Source organism: Lampris incognitus, chromosome 1, assembly GCF_029633865.1.
Source record: "Lampris incognitus isolate fLamInc1 chromosome 1, fLamInc1.hap2, whole genome shotgun sequence".
In the NCBI taxonomy this organism is placed as follows: Eukaryota; Metazoa; Chordata; class Actinopteri; order Lampriformes; family Lampridae; genus Lampris; species Lampris incognitus.
The window spans coordinates 96,908,888-96,929,270 of record NC_079211.1 but is presented as its reverse complement, the minus strand read 5'-3'; the positions used below and the strand labels follow the sequence as shown (position 1 = coordinate 96,929,270).

The 20,383-nt window shown below is 44.6% G+C and overlaps 1 protein-coding gene across 1 annotated transcript in view; it reads right to left on the bottom strand.

Annotated features, from left to right (window-relative positions):
• The window catches only part of ipo11 (importin 11), a 388,461-nt gene that overhangs the window by 71,019 nt on the left and 297,059 nt on the right, over positions 1–20,383 (bottom strand). Inside the window, exon 29 of the mRNA XM_056273222.1 lies at positions 17,047–17,131. Coding sequence (XP_056129197.1) covers positions 17,047–17,131 — 85 coding nt within the window. The remainder of the gene's footprint in view (positions 1–17,046; positions 17,132–20,383) is intronic.

Here is a 20,383-nt window from a genome sequence, read left to right as displayed (position 1 = left end):
TGTCATGTGCCTTTTACTGAGCAGAGGCTTCCGTCTGGCCACTCTACCATAAAGGCCTGATTGGTGGAGTTCTGCAGAGATGGTTGTCCTTCTGGAAGGTTCTCCCATCTCCACAGAGGAACGCTGGAGCTCTGTCAGAGTGACCATCGGGTTCTTGGTCACCTCCCTGACCAAGGCCCTTCTCCCCCAATTGCTCAGTTTGGCTGGGCGGCCAGCTCTAGGAAGAGTCCTGGTGGATCCAAACTTCTTCCATTTATGAATGATGGAGACTACTGTGCTCTTCGGGACCTTCAAAGCTGTAGAAAAATGTTTGTACCCTTCCCCAGATCTGTGCCTCGATACAATCCTGTCTCGGAGGTCCACAGACAATTCCTTTGACTTCATGGCTTGGTTTCTGCTCTGACATGCACTGTCAACAGTGGGACCTTATATAGACAGGTGTGTGCCTTTCCAAATCATGTCCAATCAATTGAATTTACTACAGGTGGACTCCAATCAAGATCTAGAAACATCTCAAGGATGATCAGTGGAAACAGGATGAACCTGAGCTCAATTTTGAGTGTCATAGCAAAGAGTGTGAATACTTATGTACATGCAATATTTCAGTTTTTTATTTTTAATAAATTTGCAAAAATTTCCACAAAACCTTTTTCACTTTGTCATTATGGGGTATTGTGTGTAGATTGATTTAAAAAAAAGGAATGTATCCATTTTGGAATAAGGCTGTAACATAACAAAATGTGGGGAAAGTGAAGGGGTGTGAATACTTTCCGGATGCACTGTATATGGCGAGGAAAAAAGGAAAAGGGTTCAGGTAGGTGTTTCCTGATGTTGCGCAACAGAATGTGTCACCAGCACCAAGCTGAGATACCCTTTGATGGTGGCCAACCTTCTTCCTGTTTGATGATGTTGGCACCGGAGATAAAATTTAAAAATCAGACGTTACTGCATGTTTAGTAACCCAAACCCTCTGTCAGTAAGCCTCATCCTCGGATGATCAAAGCAAGGCATTCAATACAAATCCCCAACTAGACAGACCAGAAAAGTCAACAGTTCCCCGTCCAAACCTTTCCCCCTATCCAAAACCCCTCTACCTCCCTGCTTGTTCAGACACATGGTCAGTAACATATAAGGACAAATCAGAAGGCAGAGGCGCACCTCTGAATGCTGCCTGTCCTCCCACGGGGGCTTTTAATCTTACTGTAGAGCCTGCAGAGACAGCCTTTTGAAAGGCATGATAGATGGATAAAAAAGCTGAGATGTATAACAGCAACAGCTCAGGACAGCATAAACCAGCCTCCACAGATTGTGCCCACCAAAATGTTAGAGTAGACTGTCATCCAATTTGGTTTTTATCCTCTTTTCTTCCCTTCAATTTTTCCTCTAATGTCAAAGGCATCTTTACATTGCTTAAAGCTTTGTCACTATGATTCATTTGCTCTTGACAAAAACCAGGGAACCTGCACGTATGTAGTAAGTGTATATGTGTTGTGTTTGCCATTAGTGTGAATGTATACATGTGTACATGCTCATAAGTTGAAGAAGTTAACACAAAATGAACAGTGGTCTTCTTTAAAAATTCAGCTTAAATCACAAGCTCGGTTAGAAATGAACATTCACACACATCAATGAATAGGCCACAAAAATATCCAACTTCCAATATCCACTCGCTTTCAACTTTAAGGAAGGTTATTTGCAATCAAAAGCATATTTCGCCCCAATGATAGCAGAGGCAAGGTGTAAGCCTGCAAAATCTTTGCTTTGGATAAAAGTGTCTGCTAAATGAAAATGAAATATAAACAATACAATTTTCATTACTTAGTGGTCGTTATTTTCCTATGTTGAACTTGAAATACATAACTTCTGCCTCAAATAAAATGTTTTTATATTGTTTTAGTAATCCTAATTGAGGCTATTGAGTGCAGCCATACCCATTGCTAACAGGTGCATAAACTCAAGCATACAGCCATGCAACCTCCATAGACAAACATTGGCAGTAGAATGGGTCGTACTGAAGAGGTCAGTGACTTTCAACATGGCACTGTCACAGGAATAACTAAGTCTGTTATTGTGAAGTGGAAATGTCTTGGAGCAACAACAACTCAGCCGTGAAGCGTAGGTCACGTAAGACCACAGAACGGGACCACCGAGGGCTGAAGCGTGTAAAAATCATCTGTCCTTCATTGCAACACTCACTACTGAGTTCTAAACTGCCTCTGGAAGCAACGCCAGCACAACTAACCATTCACCAGGAGCTTCATGAAATGGGTTTCCATTGCCGAGGTGCCATACACAAGGCTAAGATCACCATGTGCAATGCCAAGCGTCTGCTGGAGTGGTGTAAAGCACACCGCCATTGGACTATGGAGCAGTGGAAACACTTTCTCTGGAGTGCTGCATCATGCTTCACTATCTGGCCGTCTGACGGACAAAGCTGGCTTTAATGGAAGCTTGGAGAACGCTACCTGCCTTCATGCATATTGGAAATGGTAAAGTTTGGTGGAAGGAGATTCATGGTCTGGGGCTGTATTTCACAGTTTGGGTTAAGCCTCTCAGTTCCACAGAAAAGGAAATCTTAATGCTACGGCACAAAATGATATTCTAAAGAATTGTGTGCTTCTAACTTTTTGGCAACAATTTGAGGAAGGCCATTTCCCACGCAGAATAACTTCGTATTGATTTGCAGTGACCCTTCCCTCTAAGGGGACAAGTGGACCCAAACCATGCCAGGAAAATGCCCCCCACAACATAACAGAGCCCCCAGACCCCCCTCACTGTAGGAGTCAAGCATTCAGGTTTTTTCTTTAATTTGTCACCCATCTGTACATTCCTATATTTTGTTGTTCTTTTTGTTCATGCTCTTAACAGTTTTCATGGATTTAAAAAACGATGAAAGTCATTTAGAAAGTGAATAACATTAGGTTTGATCCCTTCCCATTTGCAAGTGTGAGTATAATGTTTACTTAATAAAATTACCAAGTTGATGAAATCAGAATTGCTCTCTGGCAAGCCATCCGTATAAGGGGGCTTATGTTTGAGTTGAAAAGATGTTATATCAGACATTTTATGTAAATAGAAAGTTACCAACCCAGCCACTGAGGATGCACAAGCCAGTGCATTCTTAGTGCCGGTCCCAAGCCCGGATAAATGGGGAGGGTTGTGTCAGGAAGGGCATCTGGCGTAAAACTTTGCCAAATCAAATATGCTGATCATAAATCAGATTTCCCTACTGGCTCGGTCGAGGCCCCTGTTACCAATGACCACCACCGGTACTGTTAGCCAACACGGTGCCGGTGGAAACTATGCTACTGTTGGGCTAGGAGGAGGGGAGGGGGAAGGCATGTCCAGAGGCAGCAGGAGAGGAGGAAGGGTGAGAGTCGTAACTTTGAATGTTGGCACTATGACTAGTAAAGGGAGAGAGCTGGCTGACATGATGGAGAGAAGAAAGGTAAATATAATATGTGTTTCAAGAGACCAGGTGGAAGGGGAGTAAGGCCAGGAGCATTGGAGGAGGGTGCAAACTCTTCTACCATGGTGTGAATGGGAGGAATGGAGTAGGGGTAATTCCGAAGGAAGAGTATGTCAAGAGTGTGTTGGAGGTGAAGAGATTTCAGATAGAGTGATGAGTATGAAGCTGAAAATCGAAGGTGTGTTGATTAATGTCATCAGCACATATGCCTCGCAAGTTGGGTGTGAGATGGAATAATTATGGAGTGACTTGGTTGAAGTGGTAGAGAGTCTATGTACCCAAAGAGGAGAGAGGACTTCAATGAGCATGTTGGTGAAGGGGAACAGAGGTGATGGGTAGGTGTGGTTTCAAGGTGAGGAATGTGGAAGGACAGATGGTGGTGCATTTTGTGAAAAGGATGGAAATGGCTGTGGTGAATACATATTTCAAGAGGGAGGAACACAGGGTGACATTAGAGTGGAGTAAAGTGCACACAGGTGGACTATCTCTTATGTAGGAGACGCCATAGATACAAGTGAGCATGTGTGCTCATACACATACACATTCTTGTACTTCTGTCTTCATGACGACCCCTCATTGACTACATTCACTCCTTAGCCATTAACCCTTACTATAACCATCAGAGCTACATAGTTTATCCTAACCGTTACCCTAACCTAATCCTAACACCCCAAATTCTACCCCTAAAATAGACACTTAGAAGTGAGAACCAGCCAAAATGTCTTCATTTTGCAAAATGTCCTCACTATGATGGTTACACACACACACACACACACACATATATATATATATATATATATATATATATATATATATATATATATATATGTGTGTGTGTGTAAATAATTCTGGAATGGTGCGTCCTTTTTCCTTGTGTCCCTTGTGTTAAGGAACCAAGGCAAGAATTTCATTGTATTATAAAGATACAAGTTGAAAACACACACACGTACGGACACATACACACCTCGTTATGAAATGTCATCTGGTTGGAGACTGACAAGAGCGAGAGGGATTCTTTGCTTCTCTAGCAGACGTATGGGTATTAAAAAGGTGTTCAAGCATGGTGCTATGTAGAACCGAGCCCTCTCCAATCATCTGTGCAAGCAACACAACTTCAAGGTCCTTCAGCTCTCCTGGACACGGCACAAGGATGCTTTGCCCTCTACATCATATTTCAAGAGACCCATGACTACATCTTTAGCTTGATTAAGAACTGTTTCTCTGACACCAGACAATGTGAGTGACATTTCACTTTTTTAGACAGATAAGCATTTTAAGAGGCATAGGCTCATAAAGAAAATGTGTGCAGTGCCAAACCATGCTGCAGTAAAAACTGAAACCCTGCTACAATGACACAAGGGGGTGTGTAGGGAGGCTCAATTAAGGATGCATATTATCAACACCCTGTATTGCTTTTCAATTTTACCCCGAGCACAGTACAGACCCAGCAGGACTGAACTTGACAATGGCTCAGAGTTGGCTTACAAGTCTGTCCTTCCCAATGCGGCAACACGGGGCAATCATTTCAGAGGTGGTTTCCTGAGAAACCTGTAGTTATCTAAATCATAACCTGTGGCCTACACAGGATATGAAGGACCTTCGATTCTAGCCTGTTAGAAGGTGTGCCATTAAAAAAAAAAAGGAAAGAAAATCTGATTCGATATCAAAGACACCCATTATTCTAAATTGTAAACAGGCTGCCTCAAGTTCAAAGTGAGCATAAACATAAAACGTCAAGAGAAAAACAGAACCGCTCTGCTTGCTTTTTGAATTTATTACAAAATATATATTGATGCCTGGACTTATTCCCACAGGATCAAACACACAGCAAACAAAAGTTTTCTGGACAGGTTCCTCATGGGCAGATATCATTCAACGCTACAGAATTGCAGACACAGTTATGAGCCCCTGCAAACCTTAAATCCATCTCGGCCTGAGAGGAGTCTTTCTGAATACTAAAGCCCATTCCATTATCTGTCACCGGCACACTCTGTCCTCCTCCATCTTCCACACTTTCCATCCATAAGCCTTACCACACTATTCCATCATCCATTAGCTGAACCGCTTATGCTGCTCTCAGGGTCGCGGGGATGCTGGAGCCTATTCCAGCAGTCATTGGGCGGCAGGCGGGGAGACACCCTGGACAGGCCGCCAGGCCATCACAGGGCTGAGACACACACAAACATTCATACCTAGGGACAATTTAGTACGGCCAATTCACCTGACCTACATGTCTTTGGACTGTGGGAGGAAACCGGAGCTCCTGGAGGAGACCCATGCAAACACGGGGAGAACATGCAAACTCCACACAGAGGACGACCCGGGATGACCCACCAAGGTTGGACTAGCCGGGGCTCGAACCCAGGACCTTCTTGCTGTGAGGTGACCGCGCTAACCACTGCGCCACCGTGCCGCCCACCACACTATTCCTGACATTTTAAGACTTTGGTCACATTGCCTGTTTTTTTTTTTTTTTTAGATAGAGGTTTTCATCTCTTTACCTCTGACCTAACTGTTTTTCAATGCACAAGTCAAACAAATAAATACAACTCCACAAGAAAAAGAAAAAGACGTTCATTATTTGTCGGTGACAAAAGTTGTACTTTTAGAGCCATCTGAGAGTTGCGCCGGAATTGTGTTTCAATTGCACGGTCCATCTCCTTGGACACACTCTACTGGTCAGTGTTGTGAGGGAAGGGCGTAGAAGAGGCATACATTGCCATTGGGTATATGAAGACTCAGAGGTATTGCTGCACATACTCAGAAACTGTTCTGACTGACAAAGCTGCACGCAAACACACACACAAACCACACACACGGTAGAAACTGTCCACCAGCGAGGGGTTTTTGAGGAAAATATGCGGTGTGTGAAAGAGAGGAGACGTGTGCCAAGTAATTTCCCATTTACCCCTCCGTTTGCTCTCTTCATCTTTCATTTAGGATGATAGGTGCCCGCAGGCGAACCAGCTATCCTCCTCAGCCAACAAGACAAAAACAGCACAACCACAGAAACACCACTCGAAGCTAGAAAGAGACAAGCTGCGGATGACGCCTACAGCGCAGGGAAGGCACTCAGGCAGGCGTGATGCGTGATGAAGGGGAGAAGGTATCGGGGTTGGGTGTTGGTGGGGGATAGGGGTTGTAGAGCACATATGAGAGGGAGAAATGGGGGAAGCAAAAGAGAGGGGGAAATAGGGAAATCTATGGATGAAGTCATCGTAAATTTCATATGACGTCACAGTAATTGGAAAAATAAGGTTCCAGCTGGAAGAATTCACGTGAACGCCTCCTCAAGTCGGAACGACGACTCAGAAACCCGAAGAACATTTGGGTAGACGACTTGCTGACTTGTGATGTCGTCTACGCAGAAACATGGCAGACAAAATAGCGGCAAATGTTCGTTTATTCTTACTTGCAAGCTGCATGTCCATCTCTCACAAGTGCCCAACGCCATACGTTGACGCAAATAGACGTTCTGATGAGTAACATGCATGTGTTTGAAATGAATCACATTTCATGGCTCACCTGATCCGCTTTCCTTTGCTCTCCATTGTCACACAACATCTGGAAACGGCCGTCAACGTGTTGTTTAAACGCTTGAGCAATAAAATACAACATTTTTTGCAGTCTTTCCACATTACGACTTAACAGCTCAGGAACACACTGAAGTCGGAAAACGACTTCCCAGCTTGAGAAAGGGGACCATCCGAGGAGCACGCGAATGCTCTACCGGTGAGTTAGGGGGGTGGGGTGGCGGGGGCCTCGATGGATCGATTATGAGAGGGAGGTAGAGGAGTTGTGTAACACCTCATGCTTCAAAAAGAAGGTCTGCTTGGATGAAAAGGATTACTGCTACTACCTGCTGCTTAAGCTTATCATGTGTTGTTTTCATGATGGGATGCTATCTATTTATTTTTTATTTCAAACAACACCCAGTATTGACTGAACAAACATGTGGTTGCCCAAGTCACACATTTTGTCGACTGGTTGGGAATTCTCCTCAACAGGAAGGAAACACATGGGAACATCTGGAGACAATAATGTCCCTTCCCTTTTCTTCCTCAACAACAAAGTCTTACCTGTGTAAACCTGACGCTACGTCAGCCCGCTGTGTGCGTCCTGAGTGACAGTGTACACATGTCTAATAGGCACGGTGGTTTTTTTTTTCCCATCACTAGGCTGGCAATAAGAAGTCAAGACTTGAGTTTACAAACTGGAATAGGAGATTGGTTGAGAAGAGCTTGACCTATGCTTAGTCTAACTGAATGTGGTTAATAATGTGGCGAAATAATGTGGTTACAGCCAGAGGTGGAAACCCAGCTTCAGAAAGTACAAGTACTAACCATGTATTTGCTCCACCCATGGACTGAACCAGCTGAGTTCACTAATTAGCTCTCCTACCTGGCTGAAGTGTTGTGCTAATTACAATCAGCTGGTTTAGTGCATGGGTGGAAAATACATGGTTAGTCCTTCTACTTTCTGAAGCGGAGTTTTCCGACTCTGGTTACAGCAGTCTTGCCAACAAATCTCGGAGCCTTTTTTCCAAACTTTTTTTTTGAAAAATAAGTTCAAGTTCACCGCTATTGTCGTGTGCATTTAGAATACCATGAAATCCTTGTGCTCGGGCTCACTCTGCCTTACAAGGACAAAGGACCCCCCCCCCAAAAAAAAAAAAAAACCACAAACACACACTACAGAGCTACATAGACTATGTACACAGAATTCATACAATATATACAGAATTTAGAAAAGTACACAATAACACAACAATTTAAGGCGCACATAGGTGCGTCAGCTGTTCGGCAACCTGACTGTGGAAAGAAACTATCACGGAGACGGGTGGCGTGTGATTTGATTATCTGATAATGTTTTTTAGATGGAAGGAGCGAGGATGGAGCATGAGCGGGGTGGCTGGTGTCCTTAATGAAGTTTTGTGCTTTCCTTTTGCAGCGAGCGGTGTAAATATTACGAAGCTGTGGTAGCCCCTGCCGATGATTTTTGCTGCTGTCTTTACAGTTCTTTGAAGCCACGCCACGCTGCGACAGAACCTGTCAAGACACTCTTGACGGTACTGCGATAAAAGTTCACAAGAGTTTTGGTACTCATACCAAAACTCTTGAGATGCCTCAGAAAATACAGTTTCTGCTGTGCCTTCTCCAATTGGTGTTGAGAGACCATGTGAGGGTGTTTTTGATGTGTAAACCATCCAGCCATTATCCAAACCGCTTATCCTGCTCTCAGGGTCGCGGGGATGCTGGAGCCTAACCCAGCAGTCATTGGGCGGCAGGCGGGGAGACACCCTGGACAGGTCATCTCTCACTCACACACACACACACACACACATTCATACCTAGGAGCAATTTTAGTATGGCTGAGCCACCTGACCTACATGTATCTGAACTGTGGGAGGAAACCGGAGTACCCGGAGGAAACCCACACAGACATGGGGAGAATATGCAAACTTCACACAGAGGACGACCCAAGATGACCCCCAAGGTCGGACTACCCCGGGGCTCGAACTCAGGACCTCCTTGCTGTGAGCCGACCGCGCTAACCACTGCGCCACCGTGCTGCAAACCACTGTGTAAACCAAGAAATTTCAATCTATAACTGTCCGCAATTTCAACAGATGACCCATTGACGGAAACATGAATGTGATTTCCTCTGATCTTTCTAAAGTCAACAATGATTTAGAGAGGTTGTTACCATGGCACCATATGGTTAAATCTTCCACTTCCCTCCTATAGGCCCTCTCATCACTGTCACTTATTAGTCCAATCACTGTGGTGTCATCTGCGAATTTAATGATGTCATATTGGCAACACAGTTGTGTGTAAACCGGGACCGGTGGTGTGCTCCAATTATCGGGGCATCACACTACTCAGCCTCCCTGGGGAAAGTCTACTCCAGGGTGATGGAAAGGAGGCTCTGACCGATTGTAAAACCTTGGATCCAGCAGGAACAATGCAGATTCCTTCCTGGCTGTGGAACAACAGACCAACTCTTTACCATTGCGAAAGTCCTGAGGTAGGCATGGGAGTTTGACCAGCCAGTCTTCGTGTATTTTGTGGACTTGGAGAAGACTTAAGACCGTGTACCTCGGGGCACTCTGAGGAGTGTACTGCAGGAGTATGGGGGACTGGGCAGTTGCTACAAGCCATGTATAACCGTCCTTGTATAACCAAAGTGAGAGCTGTGTTTGTATTCTCGGCACGGCAAGTCCAACACGTTTTCAGTGGGTGTCGGACTCGCCAAGGCTATCCCCCTTGTCTATGATTCTGTTTGTGATATTCATGGACAAGATCTCAAGGTGCAGCCAAGGTGAGGAGTGTGTCCATTTTGGGAACCTCAGAATTGCATCTCTGCTCTTCGCAGATGATGTGGTTTTGTTGGCTTCATCAGAATGCGACCTCCAGCACACACTGGGACGGTTTGCAGCTGAGTATGAAATGGCTGGGGTGAAAGTCAGCACCTCCTAGTCTGAGGCCATGGTTCTCAATCGGAAAATGGTGGATTGCTCCCTCCAGGTTGGGGACGAGTTGTTGCCTCAAGTGAAGGAGTTCAAGTATCTCGGGGTCTTCATCACAAGTGAAGGTAGCAGGGGGCGCAAGATTGACAGGCAGATTGGTGCAGCATCAGCAGTAATGAGGACGTTGTACCGTACCGTTGTGGTGAAGAGGGAGCTGAGCCAGAAGGCAAAGCTCTCAATTTACCAGTCAGTCTTTGTTCCAAACCTCACCTATGGTCATGAGCTTTGGGTAGTGACTGAAAGGGTGAGATCGCGGATACAAGCGGCTGAAATGGGTTTCCTCTGTAGGTTGTCTGGGCTCAGCATTAGAGATAGGCTGAGGAGCTTGGCCATCTGGAGGGAGCTTGGAGTACAGCCGCTGCTCCTTTGCGTGAAAAGGAGCCAGTTGAGGTGGTTTGGGCATCTGATTAGGATGTCTCCTGGATGCCTTCCTTTTGAGGTTTTCCGGGCTTGTCTTACTGGGAGGAGACCCCGGGGTAGACCTAGAACTCGCTGGAGAGACTACATGTCCAATCTGGCCTGGGAATGCCTTGGGATCCCCCAGGAGGAGCTGGAGGGTATTGCTGGGGAGAAGGATATCTGGAGTGCCCTACGTAGCTTGCTGCCACCGCGACCCGAACCTGGAGAAGTGGCTGATGATGAGATGCATCATGTGTAAACAGACTGTACGGGACTGAGACAGCAGTCCTGAGGTGCTTGGTCCTAAGAACTAATGTAGATGAGTATGTTTTACCTATTCTCAGTCTGGGACCAGCCTGTCAGGAAATCAAATAGCCAATTACAGGTAGAGTTGCTCAGACCAATACCTCTGAGTTTCAACACCAGTTTGGATGATACAATTATAATAAAAACAGAGCTGTAATCAATAAATAACATTCGGACATAGGTATTTTTTCTTTTCAGGGTGTACTAAAGCAGTATGCAGAGCAAGTGAGATAGCATCATCTACAGATCTGTTGGAGCAGTAGGCACTCTAATGGGTCAAGGGTAACAGTAATGTTACATTTTCTATATGATATTACCAATCTTTCCAGGCACTTCATAATAACAGAGGTCAAAGCAACGGGTTGATAATCATTAAGGCAAGAGACAGGTGTTTTCTTTGGTAGAGGCACAATGGTGGCTTTCTTAAAACACAGTGGAACCACACACAATGATAGGGACAGGTTAACAATGTCAGTAAAAACCCGAGATAGCTGAGTGTAACATGCCTTGAGGATCCGGGAAGGGATGCTGTCTGTGCCAGCAGCTTTACGAGCCTTACCCCTTTTAAAAGTTTTACTCACGTCAGCCTGTCACCCCTAGAAAGAGTTCATCAGGTGGACATTGTGCTGCTGTCACTGGGTCCAAGTTGTGAGCTTCAAAGTGGGCATACAAGTAGTTAAGCTCATCTGGGAGAGAGGCAGAGGTGTCGATAGCCACCCTGGGTTTACGGTCTGTAACTGCCTGCAGCCCCCTCCACATGCGCCGTGAGTCACAGCAACTGTAGTCATTTTCCAGTTTGTCCCTCTATTGTCCTTTAGCGGCTCTGATGGCTCCTTAAATCATACCTGGATTTTTTTTATAGTATTCCTTGTCCCCCAATTTAAAAGCAGTGGTACGCTCCCTCAACCTCACTTGACTGCCGCTGTTAATCCAGGGCTTCTGATTGGGGTAGGAGCGAATCGACCGTACTGGGATACAGTGATATATAAAACAACCTGGTGCTTTATAGAAAAGGCTGTCCCCATTTCAGACACAGGTCAGGGTTTATGAGCATAAATCTTCAGATTAACAGACCTTACAGCGCATACAGAAGAGTACAGCATACACCGTTTTCAAGGCTGATCTGTCTGCTTACTTGCTGTGCGCAACAGCACTGCTTTTGTAGTTTCTGCCCCATGTGTCTTATGCCAGAAACTAATTACTCTGCTAAATTACTCTTTGAGCCAAAGAGTAGTTTGGCTCACAATAAAGCATAGTTGATTTTGGCTGAAATTTGCAAGTGAACAAAGCCATTCTGAAAATTCAAAAGAAAAAAAAAATCAAAACACTGTGGCACATACTGGAAGTGAGTGAGCTGGGGTACTTAGTTTCAGTACTGTATGCAAGCGTGTGACAGCTGCCCTCCACCAAATGTTTTAAAAGCACACCTAAGGAAAGAAATGCCTCATGCTTAAAAACATGCTTTTATCATTTTTGGGGCTCGTTGTTGTACAAAGATGCTTTTAAAAACTGTCATCTTTCCATCACTGATCTCTACAAAGATTGCTAATAGAGAATATTGTTCAATAAAATGCCAGTTTAGCTGATAAAGGTAATCATAAAAACAAACAAACAACTGCAACAATTACCAACAATCTATTGAACACAGAAGATTTGTTCTCATTTGTGACTTCCACATCAGACAGAAGGCACTGGTATACTGAATGGCAAAAAGCACAATAGGGTGGCATTGTGATTGGAGCACATGTCCCGCAACTCAAAGGTCAAAGTTTCAATCCTGCAACTGATAATCTGGGTCCATTAAATAACTACCTGCTCCATCAGTGTCCTACAAAAAAAAAGCAAAACAAAAAAACAAAAAACAAAAAAAAAAGACAATATATCAGCCCAAAAGCTAAAAGTCAGATAACAGCATTAGCTAAATGGCATACATAGATTGAGATAAAAGGACCTCACAAGATGCTTGGCTGGTAGCCGGAGCTCCTTTTTTTCAACATTAATTTTATAGACGCAATGAAATTCCCACAAGCTTATTCTTCATACAAGTCTAAAGATAACCACAAAGGAGATTGCTCATTTGCGAGTGCAGAAAGTGATGAACACAGCTACTTTTGAATAAATGCATACAATATGTTCTGTGATATATGCAGCCAGTGTATATAAATGCATACAATATATTCTTTGATATATGCAACCAGTGCATAGTAGACTTCCTGCTACTGTTTTGAGTCCTTTCAGTGAAAACCATTGTGCAGTGCTAATGTAAAGATCGGGGGTGGTCGGGTGGGTGGGGTGGGGTGGGATCTCTGTAGCAATCTAAACTGGCCGCCATTACATTTTTAATCACCCTCAAATCGCTAAAAAGGGGGGGTGCTATGACACAACTAGCACTGAAAACAAAGAAACATTGCAACTAGGGCTAGTGGTAAGATGGATGGACATTTGCATTTTTTTTCTTTTTCTTGAGCCATTCCCTCACGTCTCGGTGAGTATTTCTAAAAAGAGTTATTGGGTTAAATGGGGCATGGCTAGCTAATGAGGGTCAGCTGGAGGATATGGCTGAGACATTTTTGATGAGATAACAAATATCATCAACTCAGGCCATTAGCGCACCTTCCATCTCTTCTACCTGTTCCTGAGCAGACCTGACTAATGAGCTGCAGATTAGAGGAGTAGAGCCGATGAGAGCGTGTCACACATCCATGTTTTTATCGGATGAGGTCATGAGAGATGAACGGAGAGTGGCAGATTGTGTGCCCTCCTACTGCTCTTCTGAATGTGCAGCACAGGAACGCTACAGTATACCCACATTAAAGCAACACAGGTCCTGAACAAAACACTTAGTGAAAGGTCACCACTAACATTTGGCTAAAAATGAGATCATAGGTCGATTATTGGTATTGTCCAAAGACGAAGAGCAGGTTAATTGCATTACATCTAACAGGGATACCCAGCATCGTCTAAAGGGCAGTACCTTGAGTTGAATAATATATAGAGGCCACTGAACATACACAGCATCAAGGACCTATCAATCACATAAGCAACACAGCATGTGTTCCCACTTACAGGCACAAACACCGAGTTGCTTCAATATTCATCCAATTAAGTCTGGCAAGAAAGTCCACAACATCCTGAATCATTTATTCTCGCAGACTGCAGGGGTGCAGGAGTGATATTTTCCCCCACCTATTTTAAGTAAACAATTGCGTGCCAGGGCAACACATTTACTTCCTCCACCTACACTCATCCCTCAGGTGTCCCTCCATTAGGCCTTTTTTGTAAGGTTAGCTTTGGAAGGGCGTGGATGTTAAGGGGACAGGAAAAGAGAGAAGAAAGCCACTTTATTTTGCCATTGTAGGTTACAATGAAATGTTTTCTGCGTTTAACCTGCATTTAACCTTTAACAATAGCATCCTATTGTATTGGAGAAGTGGGCAGCCACAGCGTCTGGGGGCATACTCCAACCCTAACATGCATGTTTTTTTTTGATGGTGGGAGGAAATCGGAGCACCTGGAGGAAACCCATGCAGACACGGGGAGAACATGCAAACTCCACACAGAAACGACACGCGACGAGGAGAGACATGAGCGGCAAAAAAAGAAAAACGACCTAGAGAACCGTGTCTTCCAGGCAAGACAGGAAACAGAATATCCATCCATTAGCCAAACCGCTTATCCTGCTCTCAAGGGTCACGGGGATGCTGGAACCCATCCCAGCAGTCATTGGGCGGCAGGCGGGGAGACACCCTGGACAGGCTGCCAGGCCATCAAGTCATCACAGGGTCGACATACACACACACGCACGCACACACCTAGGGACAATTTTGTACGGCCGATTCACCTGACCTACATGTCTTTGGACTGTGGGCGGAAACCGGACCACCCGGAGGGAACCCACGTAGACACGGGGAGAACATGCAAACTCCACACAGAGGACGACCTGGGACGACCCCCAAGGTTGGACTACCACAGGGCTCGAACCCAGGACCTTCTCGCTGTGAGGCGACCACGCTAACCACTGTGCCACCCCGGAAACAGAATATCTTTTTACTGAATTCAAAGGCAAACCTCTTGTGTTTAATGTGCCTGGAAACAAAATCAGCCATAAAGGATTTCAACTTGAGTTGCCACTACAATACCACACACAAAGACAAATATGGCTTGTACAGCGGAGGTGCCAGAGCGGCTATCACCGCTGACCTCAAAGGAAAAATACACCGACGGCAGAGCCTTTTTACCAAAGCCATTACCTGTGTAGCCAGTGAGAGGCTTGCTCAGAAGGGGGAAAAAGCTGTGCTCCTATGCTCCCAACGTCTGACTAAGATGAAAGACAAGCGTGCGTGAATGAAAACAAATTCCACGTTTTACACGGTAATATACAGTGACTGAATCAATTGCAAGTGCTTTTTTTTTGTGTATCATACATTCTTGAGACTGCATATTGTTAATATTTATCATTCAATCACTTATTATGAAATGTTACCTACTTCAGCTCTTTTAGCATTATGTGCGTTACATAGCGTGCACACAAGTAATTGGTATATTTGTTCAACATATATAAAAATATCTTATGATATTAAAACAAAACAAAAAAAAGTAAAGGTTTGGTTTTGTTTTCTTCAGCATGCACAGTTTACAAAATGAACATTTTATGGCACGAGATTCAACACCCTTTGCATGTTATATTGGTTTTTCTAAGATATTTTCCGACTTTAGATGTCAGTAGAAGTACTGTGATACCAAACAGCACTACTTGGCTGTATAGCAGGCTCCTGGTGTCCAGTCTTTCTAAAGACAATAGGGCCAATGCAATGCCTGGCTGAAATTTATTCAAGCGAGACGCATGCCAAAAACGTTTTAAAAAGACCGGGTACTGCATGTGGTAAAATGAAGCAGAAACATCTGTCATTAAATTTATTAAAATGCTTTCTGCACAAATGTGTCTGTACTTTGTGTGATAAATGAGTTCCATTGTCTTCATCAAAGCAAGGAGTGGTTGCAGAACTGAGTCAGACGGACGGACACTACTATCCATCAAGAGACCCAGCTAGAAAAAACAGCGTCCTCTGCCAGAGACAGACGCACACACACTTAGAGACCGACCAGAAAGAGCAGCGATGAGAGTCTAAGTGGAGCCAGAGAATGTTTGAGAATGTCACAGGTCTCTTTCCTCATTAATTCTCTCTTCAAATAGAAGACACTACTTGTGTGCACACGCACACACACACAGACACACACACACACACACACACACACACACACACACACACACACAACTTAAGGGACAGAAAGAGGTGCTATGGCTCAAACAGTACTGATGCTGCTCTCTATCCCTTGGAGCAAAAAGTCAGGGCCTGGACTGAGGAGATAAGTGCTGTGGGATACTGCCCAGCAAACACACACATGCACACACCAGCAGCTGCACCACAACTCGCACAAGAAAATAAACACCACAGTGTATCGTCGTTCAGACATGCAGAATCAAATGTATAAGCTCTGTGCACAGCACTCCGACCAATGCTCATATCCATATTCATTGCAGCCAGACACACATAAACACATCATCATCATCATCATCATTAAATGACCAGCCCTAACGAGCTTCACTGGTGTAGGCCGAGTAGCCAAGAATGTGCGTTCCTGTAAACACACCACTGGACAATTTAATTACCTCCCCTGCTGAGGGCTACCTGTGGATCCTCCACAACAGCCCTGATTACACAACACACCACTGATGTAATACCACAACACATTGTAGAGGACAAACGAAGGAGGAGGGAGGAGAGGGAGGAGAAGCAGGAATGGGGAGGTGGGAGGAACTGACAAGGGAAAGTTGAGAGGGATAGAGAGATGTGAATGAGAGGAAAAAGTGATGAAGGGAGAAAGTGAGGATGGAAAGAAAAGGAAAGGGGACATGAACTTGTATGTGAGAGAGAGCGAGAGAGAGAGCGAGATGGGAGGTCAGATAGTTGTGGGTGTATAAAGTACATCCTTGACAAAAGGGTGTTCATTCTGCTGAATGCTAACTACGATTCTCCTACACGCTAAACTTGATGAGATGTAGGAGTGGTCAAATCAAAATAAGGCATGGCTCTGAATCTGGACCAGGCAAATGAGCTTGGGATGTAGGCAACTTTCTTCTACAGCAGCTAACTGGAGCACACAGGTTTTGGGGTTTTGTTTTGTGCTCTTATTCAGGCCCCGCCTTTTGTGAAGACATTAATCCTTGTTTTAATTCATGCAGGTGTGGTGCAGTCAGAGTCACAGTGAAGTCTTCCTGTTATTAGAGCCTAGAGAAAAGAACTATCAAAGTGTTGTGTTGTTGTGTGTGTGGTTAACTCACCAGTTTCTTCCTCTTGTCTTGCTCGGTAGGTGGCTCCTCATCGTCACTGAGCTTGGGTTCCTCAAAATGGCTCATCAGCATGCAGCTGCAGACAGAATATTTGACTGAATATTAATAAATCCAAACAAACCGGCATGGCAGGAAACAATTTCAGACAAGATGTGCACATACATAAACACGTTTTTGCTCACAAATGTTCTCAAATACAAATATACATGCATACATATGCACACACATGCCTTTCTACTGGTTGCACATACAATATTTCTCTTTCAGACACATAGAACTGGTGGCTTCACAGACCCTTGTGCGAACAGCACTGCCTGGTATTCACAAGGGTTCCTCTGCATGCAGAGTGGAACACAATGAACCAAAACCTCTGTGCCCCTAAGTCTGTCTGGAGTCAACTGTGAATAATCTTATGCCTCTACAGGACTAATGTCACGCATAAAAACAGATACACATTTTTCTTCATATAGTAAAGACTATATAAACATATGCATGCACACATATGCACAGAGGTGCATGCATGCAACCAAGAGTAAGTCGGCAGTGGGCTTGACAGTCTATTGTCTAGCATATACTGATTAACATTGGAAATCCTTATGGAAATTGAAGAGGGAAAATTTGAATCCCCTATTCTCAAGTTCCCTCTCTCTTGAAAACTACTTACAGAATCGCATGTATAAAAGACAAATAGACAACTTAATAGAATTAATGCAGATGTAAGATTCATAACTAATTCGGCGGCATAAGGGCAGAATTCTAAATTGTCAGAGAGTGAACCTAAGGCCATCACATTGAATCCTGATGGCTTACGGACTGCATTGCATCTCAGTAAATAGCTTTTAACACCCCCCCACACCCACAAACACTTGATGGCCACCACAAACAAATTATATAATGTATCTGTTAGTCCCAATGCAGCGGCACGGTGGCGCGCTGGTTAGCGCAGTCGCCTCACAGCAAGAAGGTCCTGGGTTCGAGCCCCAGGGTGGTCCAACCTTGGGGGTCGTCCCGGGGCGTCCTCTGTGTGAAGTTTGCATGTTCTCCCCGTGTCTGTGTGGGTTTCCTCCAGGCGCTCCGGTTTCCTCCCACAGTCCAAACACATGTAGGTCAGCTGTGTGTGTGTGTGTGTGTGTGTGTGTGTTGTGTGTGTGTGTGTGTGTGTGTGTGTGTGTGTGAGCACGCCCTGTGATGGCCTGGTGGCCTATCCAGGGTGTCTCCCCAGCTGCCACCCAATGACTGCTGGGATCCCTGCGACCCTGAGAGCAGGATAAGCGGTTTGGATAATGAATATATATATATAACTTTGTTAAAAGAAACACTCAACGGTAGGGAAAGTGCTCAACAAATAAGGAGCAATCCAGTGAGTCGAGTAAATTCTTTATGAGACAGTGCAAGCCTGTTTCATGCCATAAGCAATGGGTTGTAACATCGGTTAATCGGAGCACGTGTTCCTATGAGGAGCACATTTAAAATTTTAAAATAACAGGCCTTATTAACTAAATACCTGTTATTTAACAAACGTCATCACCTTTAATTTTTTCAATTCTTTTTTCACTGAATCTGCTATTTGACCCATCATTTCTCCACAATGCTTATCATTATCATAAGTTGGATTCATATCAATGCCGTTTTTTTATCATGCGAGACAGTTACAGCAAAACATAGTCTCCATTTTACTGCTCCCATCTGGAACAGCTGGGGCTGGGGAGGCAGCAGGTATGGGGACCAAGCATCCGGATTTACATTGTAGTACACAGTATTGTGACCAACATAACGGACTACAGACGTCACTCAAATAATTTGGCTCAATTGCTGCTACGCTAACGCAGTGATGGCACTGTTGTAAAGGGGGGGGGGGTAAATGTGGGCTGCACTTGATAACTGTAAACGTTAGGTGGCAGAAGAGTGCTTGAATCCTGTTGACAGCAGCATAGAGAGGGGCGTAGCTAGGCAGTGAGTGGACAGGGACAGTGCAGACCACTGATTAGCTAGAGAGAAACTGAACAGCTGTTTAAAACTAGAAAATGCATTTCCTGCAGAAAATGCATGCGAATGCTGACAGCTGAAGAAAATTGCTGAAGCAATGCTGAAAACTGCTGCAAAAAACAGCTGAATTGTAAAAGCAAAATGAGGAAGCTGAAAGCTTAAGGAAATTGCTGAAGCAATGCTGAAAATTGGAATACCAAAGCGAGACTCGTGAATTTGAAGAAAAAAAAATATTAATACCATCAGGTGTGGAGGTGTTCGTGAAAGAGCTGGGTCTTTAGCGTCTTCTTACAGATGGAGAGGGACTCACCGGATCCAATGGAGTAAGCTAACTCATTCCACCACTGGGCAACTACAGAAGAGTCTAGCTAGTGACTTAGGGCCCCGTTGTGGCAGAAGTGCCAGATGCCTTTCATTGGCAGAGCGTGGTGAGCAGGACTGAGTGTAGACCCGAATGAGGGAGTTCAGGTAGGCGGGAGCCTCTTTAGTTGCTGTTTTGTAATATATTGCTGTTTGTGGAGACTCCTGAGACGCCTCATTGCAAAAATTCACAAACACCAGTGCTAATAGCCACATGCACCTAGAGGGAAAATTATCGGCGTCTTCAGACAGTTGACGGTAACTAACCGTATAAATAATCAGGGTTTGATAATTGCTGTCCAGTACAGCCACTGTTCATGGAACTGATGTTAAAACAGTAGTCATGCAAAAACAGCTGCTTTCTAAATGGGTGTAAATGTAAATGTCCAGCCATATACTATAGTTTTTAACCTAATCTTGAAGGAAGATCTTGTATTTTTGGTGGACGATACACAAGAGCAATTAAGAGAGGATTGACCGGGTCCACTTTAATTAATTGCACCTCGAAGCTGGGGAAATAATCAGAGTTCAGTAGGCAGCAATTAAATGCTATGAACACAGCAGTTAGACCCCCGCAGTGCCCGGAAGATCTAGGCGCGCTAATGAAGTTAGAGTCATCTAAACAGTTTAACAAGCGGAGCAAGCTCAGCAGTGTTCAGCCAGGTTTCCATCACCAGCAGGAAATCCAGTCCATGGACGGTGAAGAAGTCATTGAGAATTAGTCTTATTGAATAACGATCTCATGTTGAACAGAGCCACGTTGACCAGGATAGCGGTATAATCGGACAATGGCTCCCACACAAGAGGGTGGAGATGCTGGAAGACTACACCATCCTGCTTCACAGCTGGCCTGGTGGGGAGCCCCAGCGGTCCGGCATCCAGGTCTTTGTCCATGATAGAAAAAGGCATACCTAGTCTCGAGGGAGTGCTGAGGAATGAAGCAACATGGTCGACCAGGTCCAACTTCATTGAGCTGAAAAAG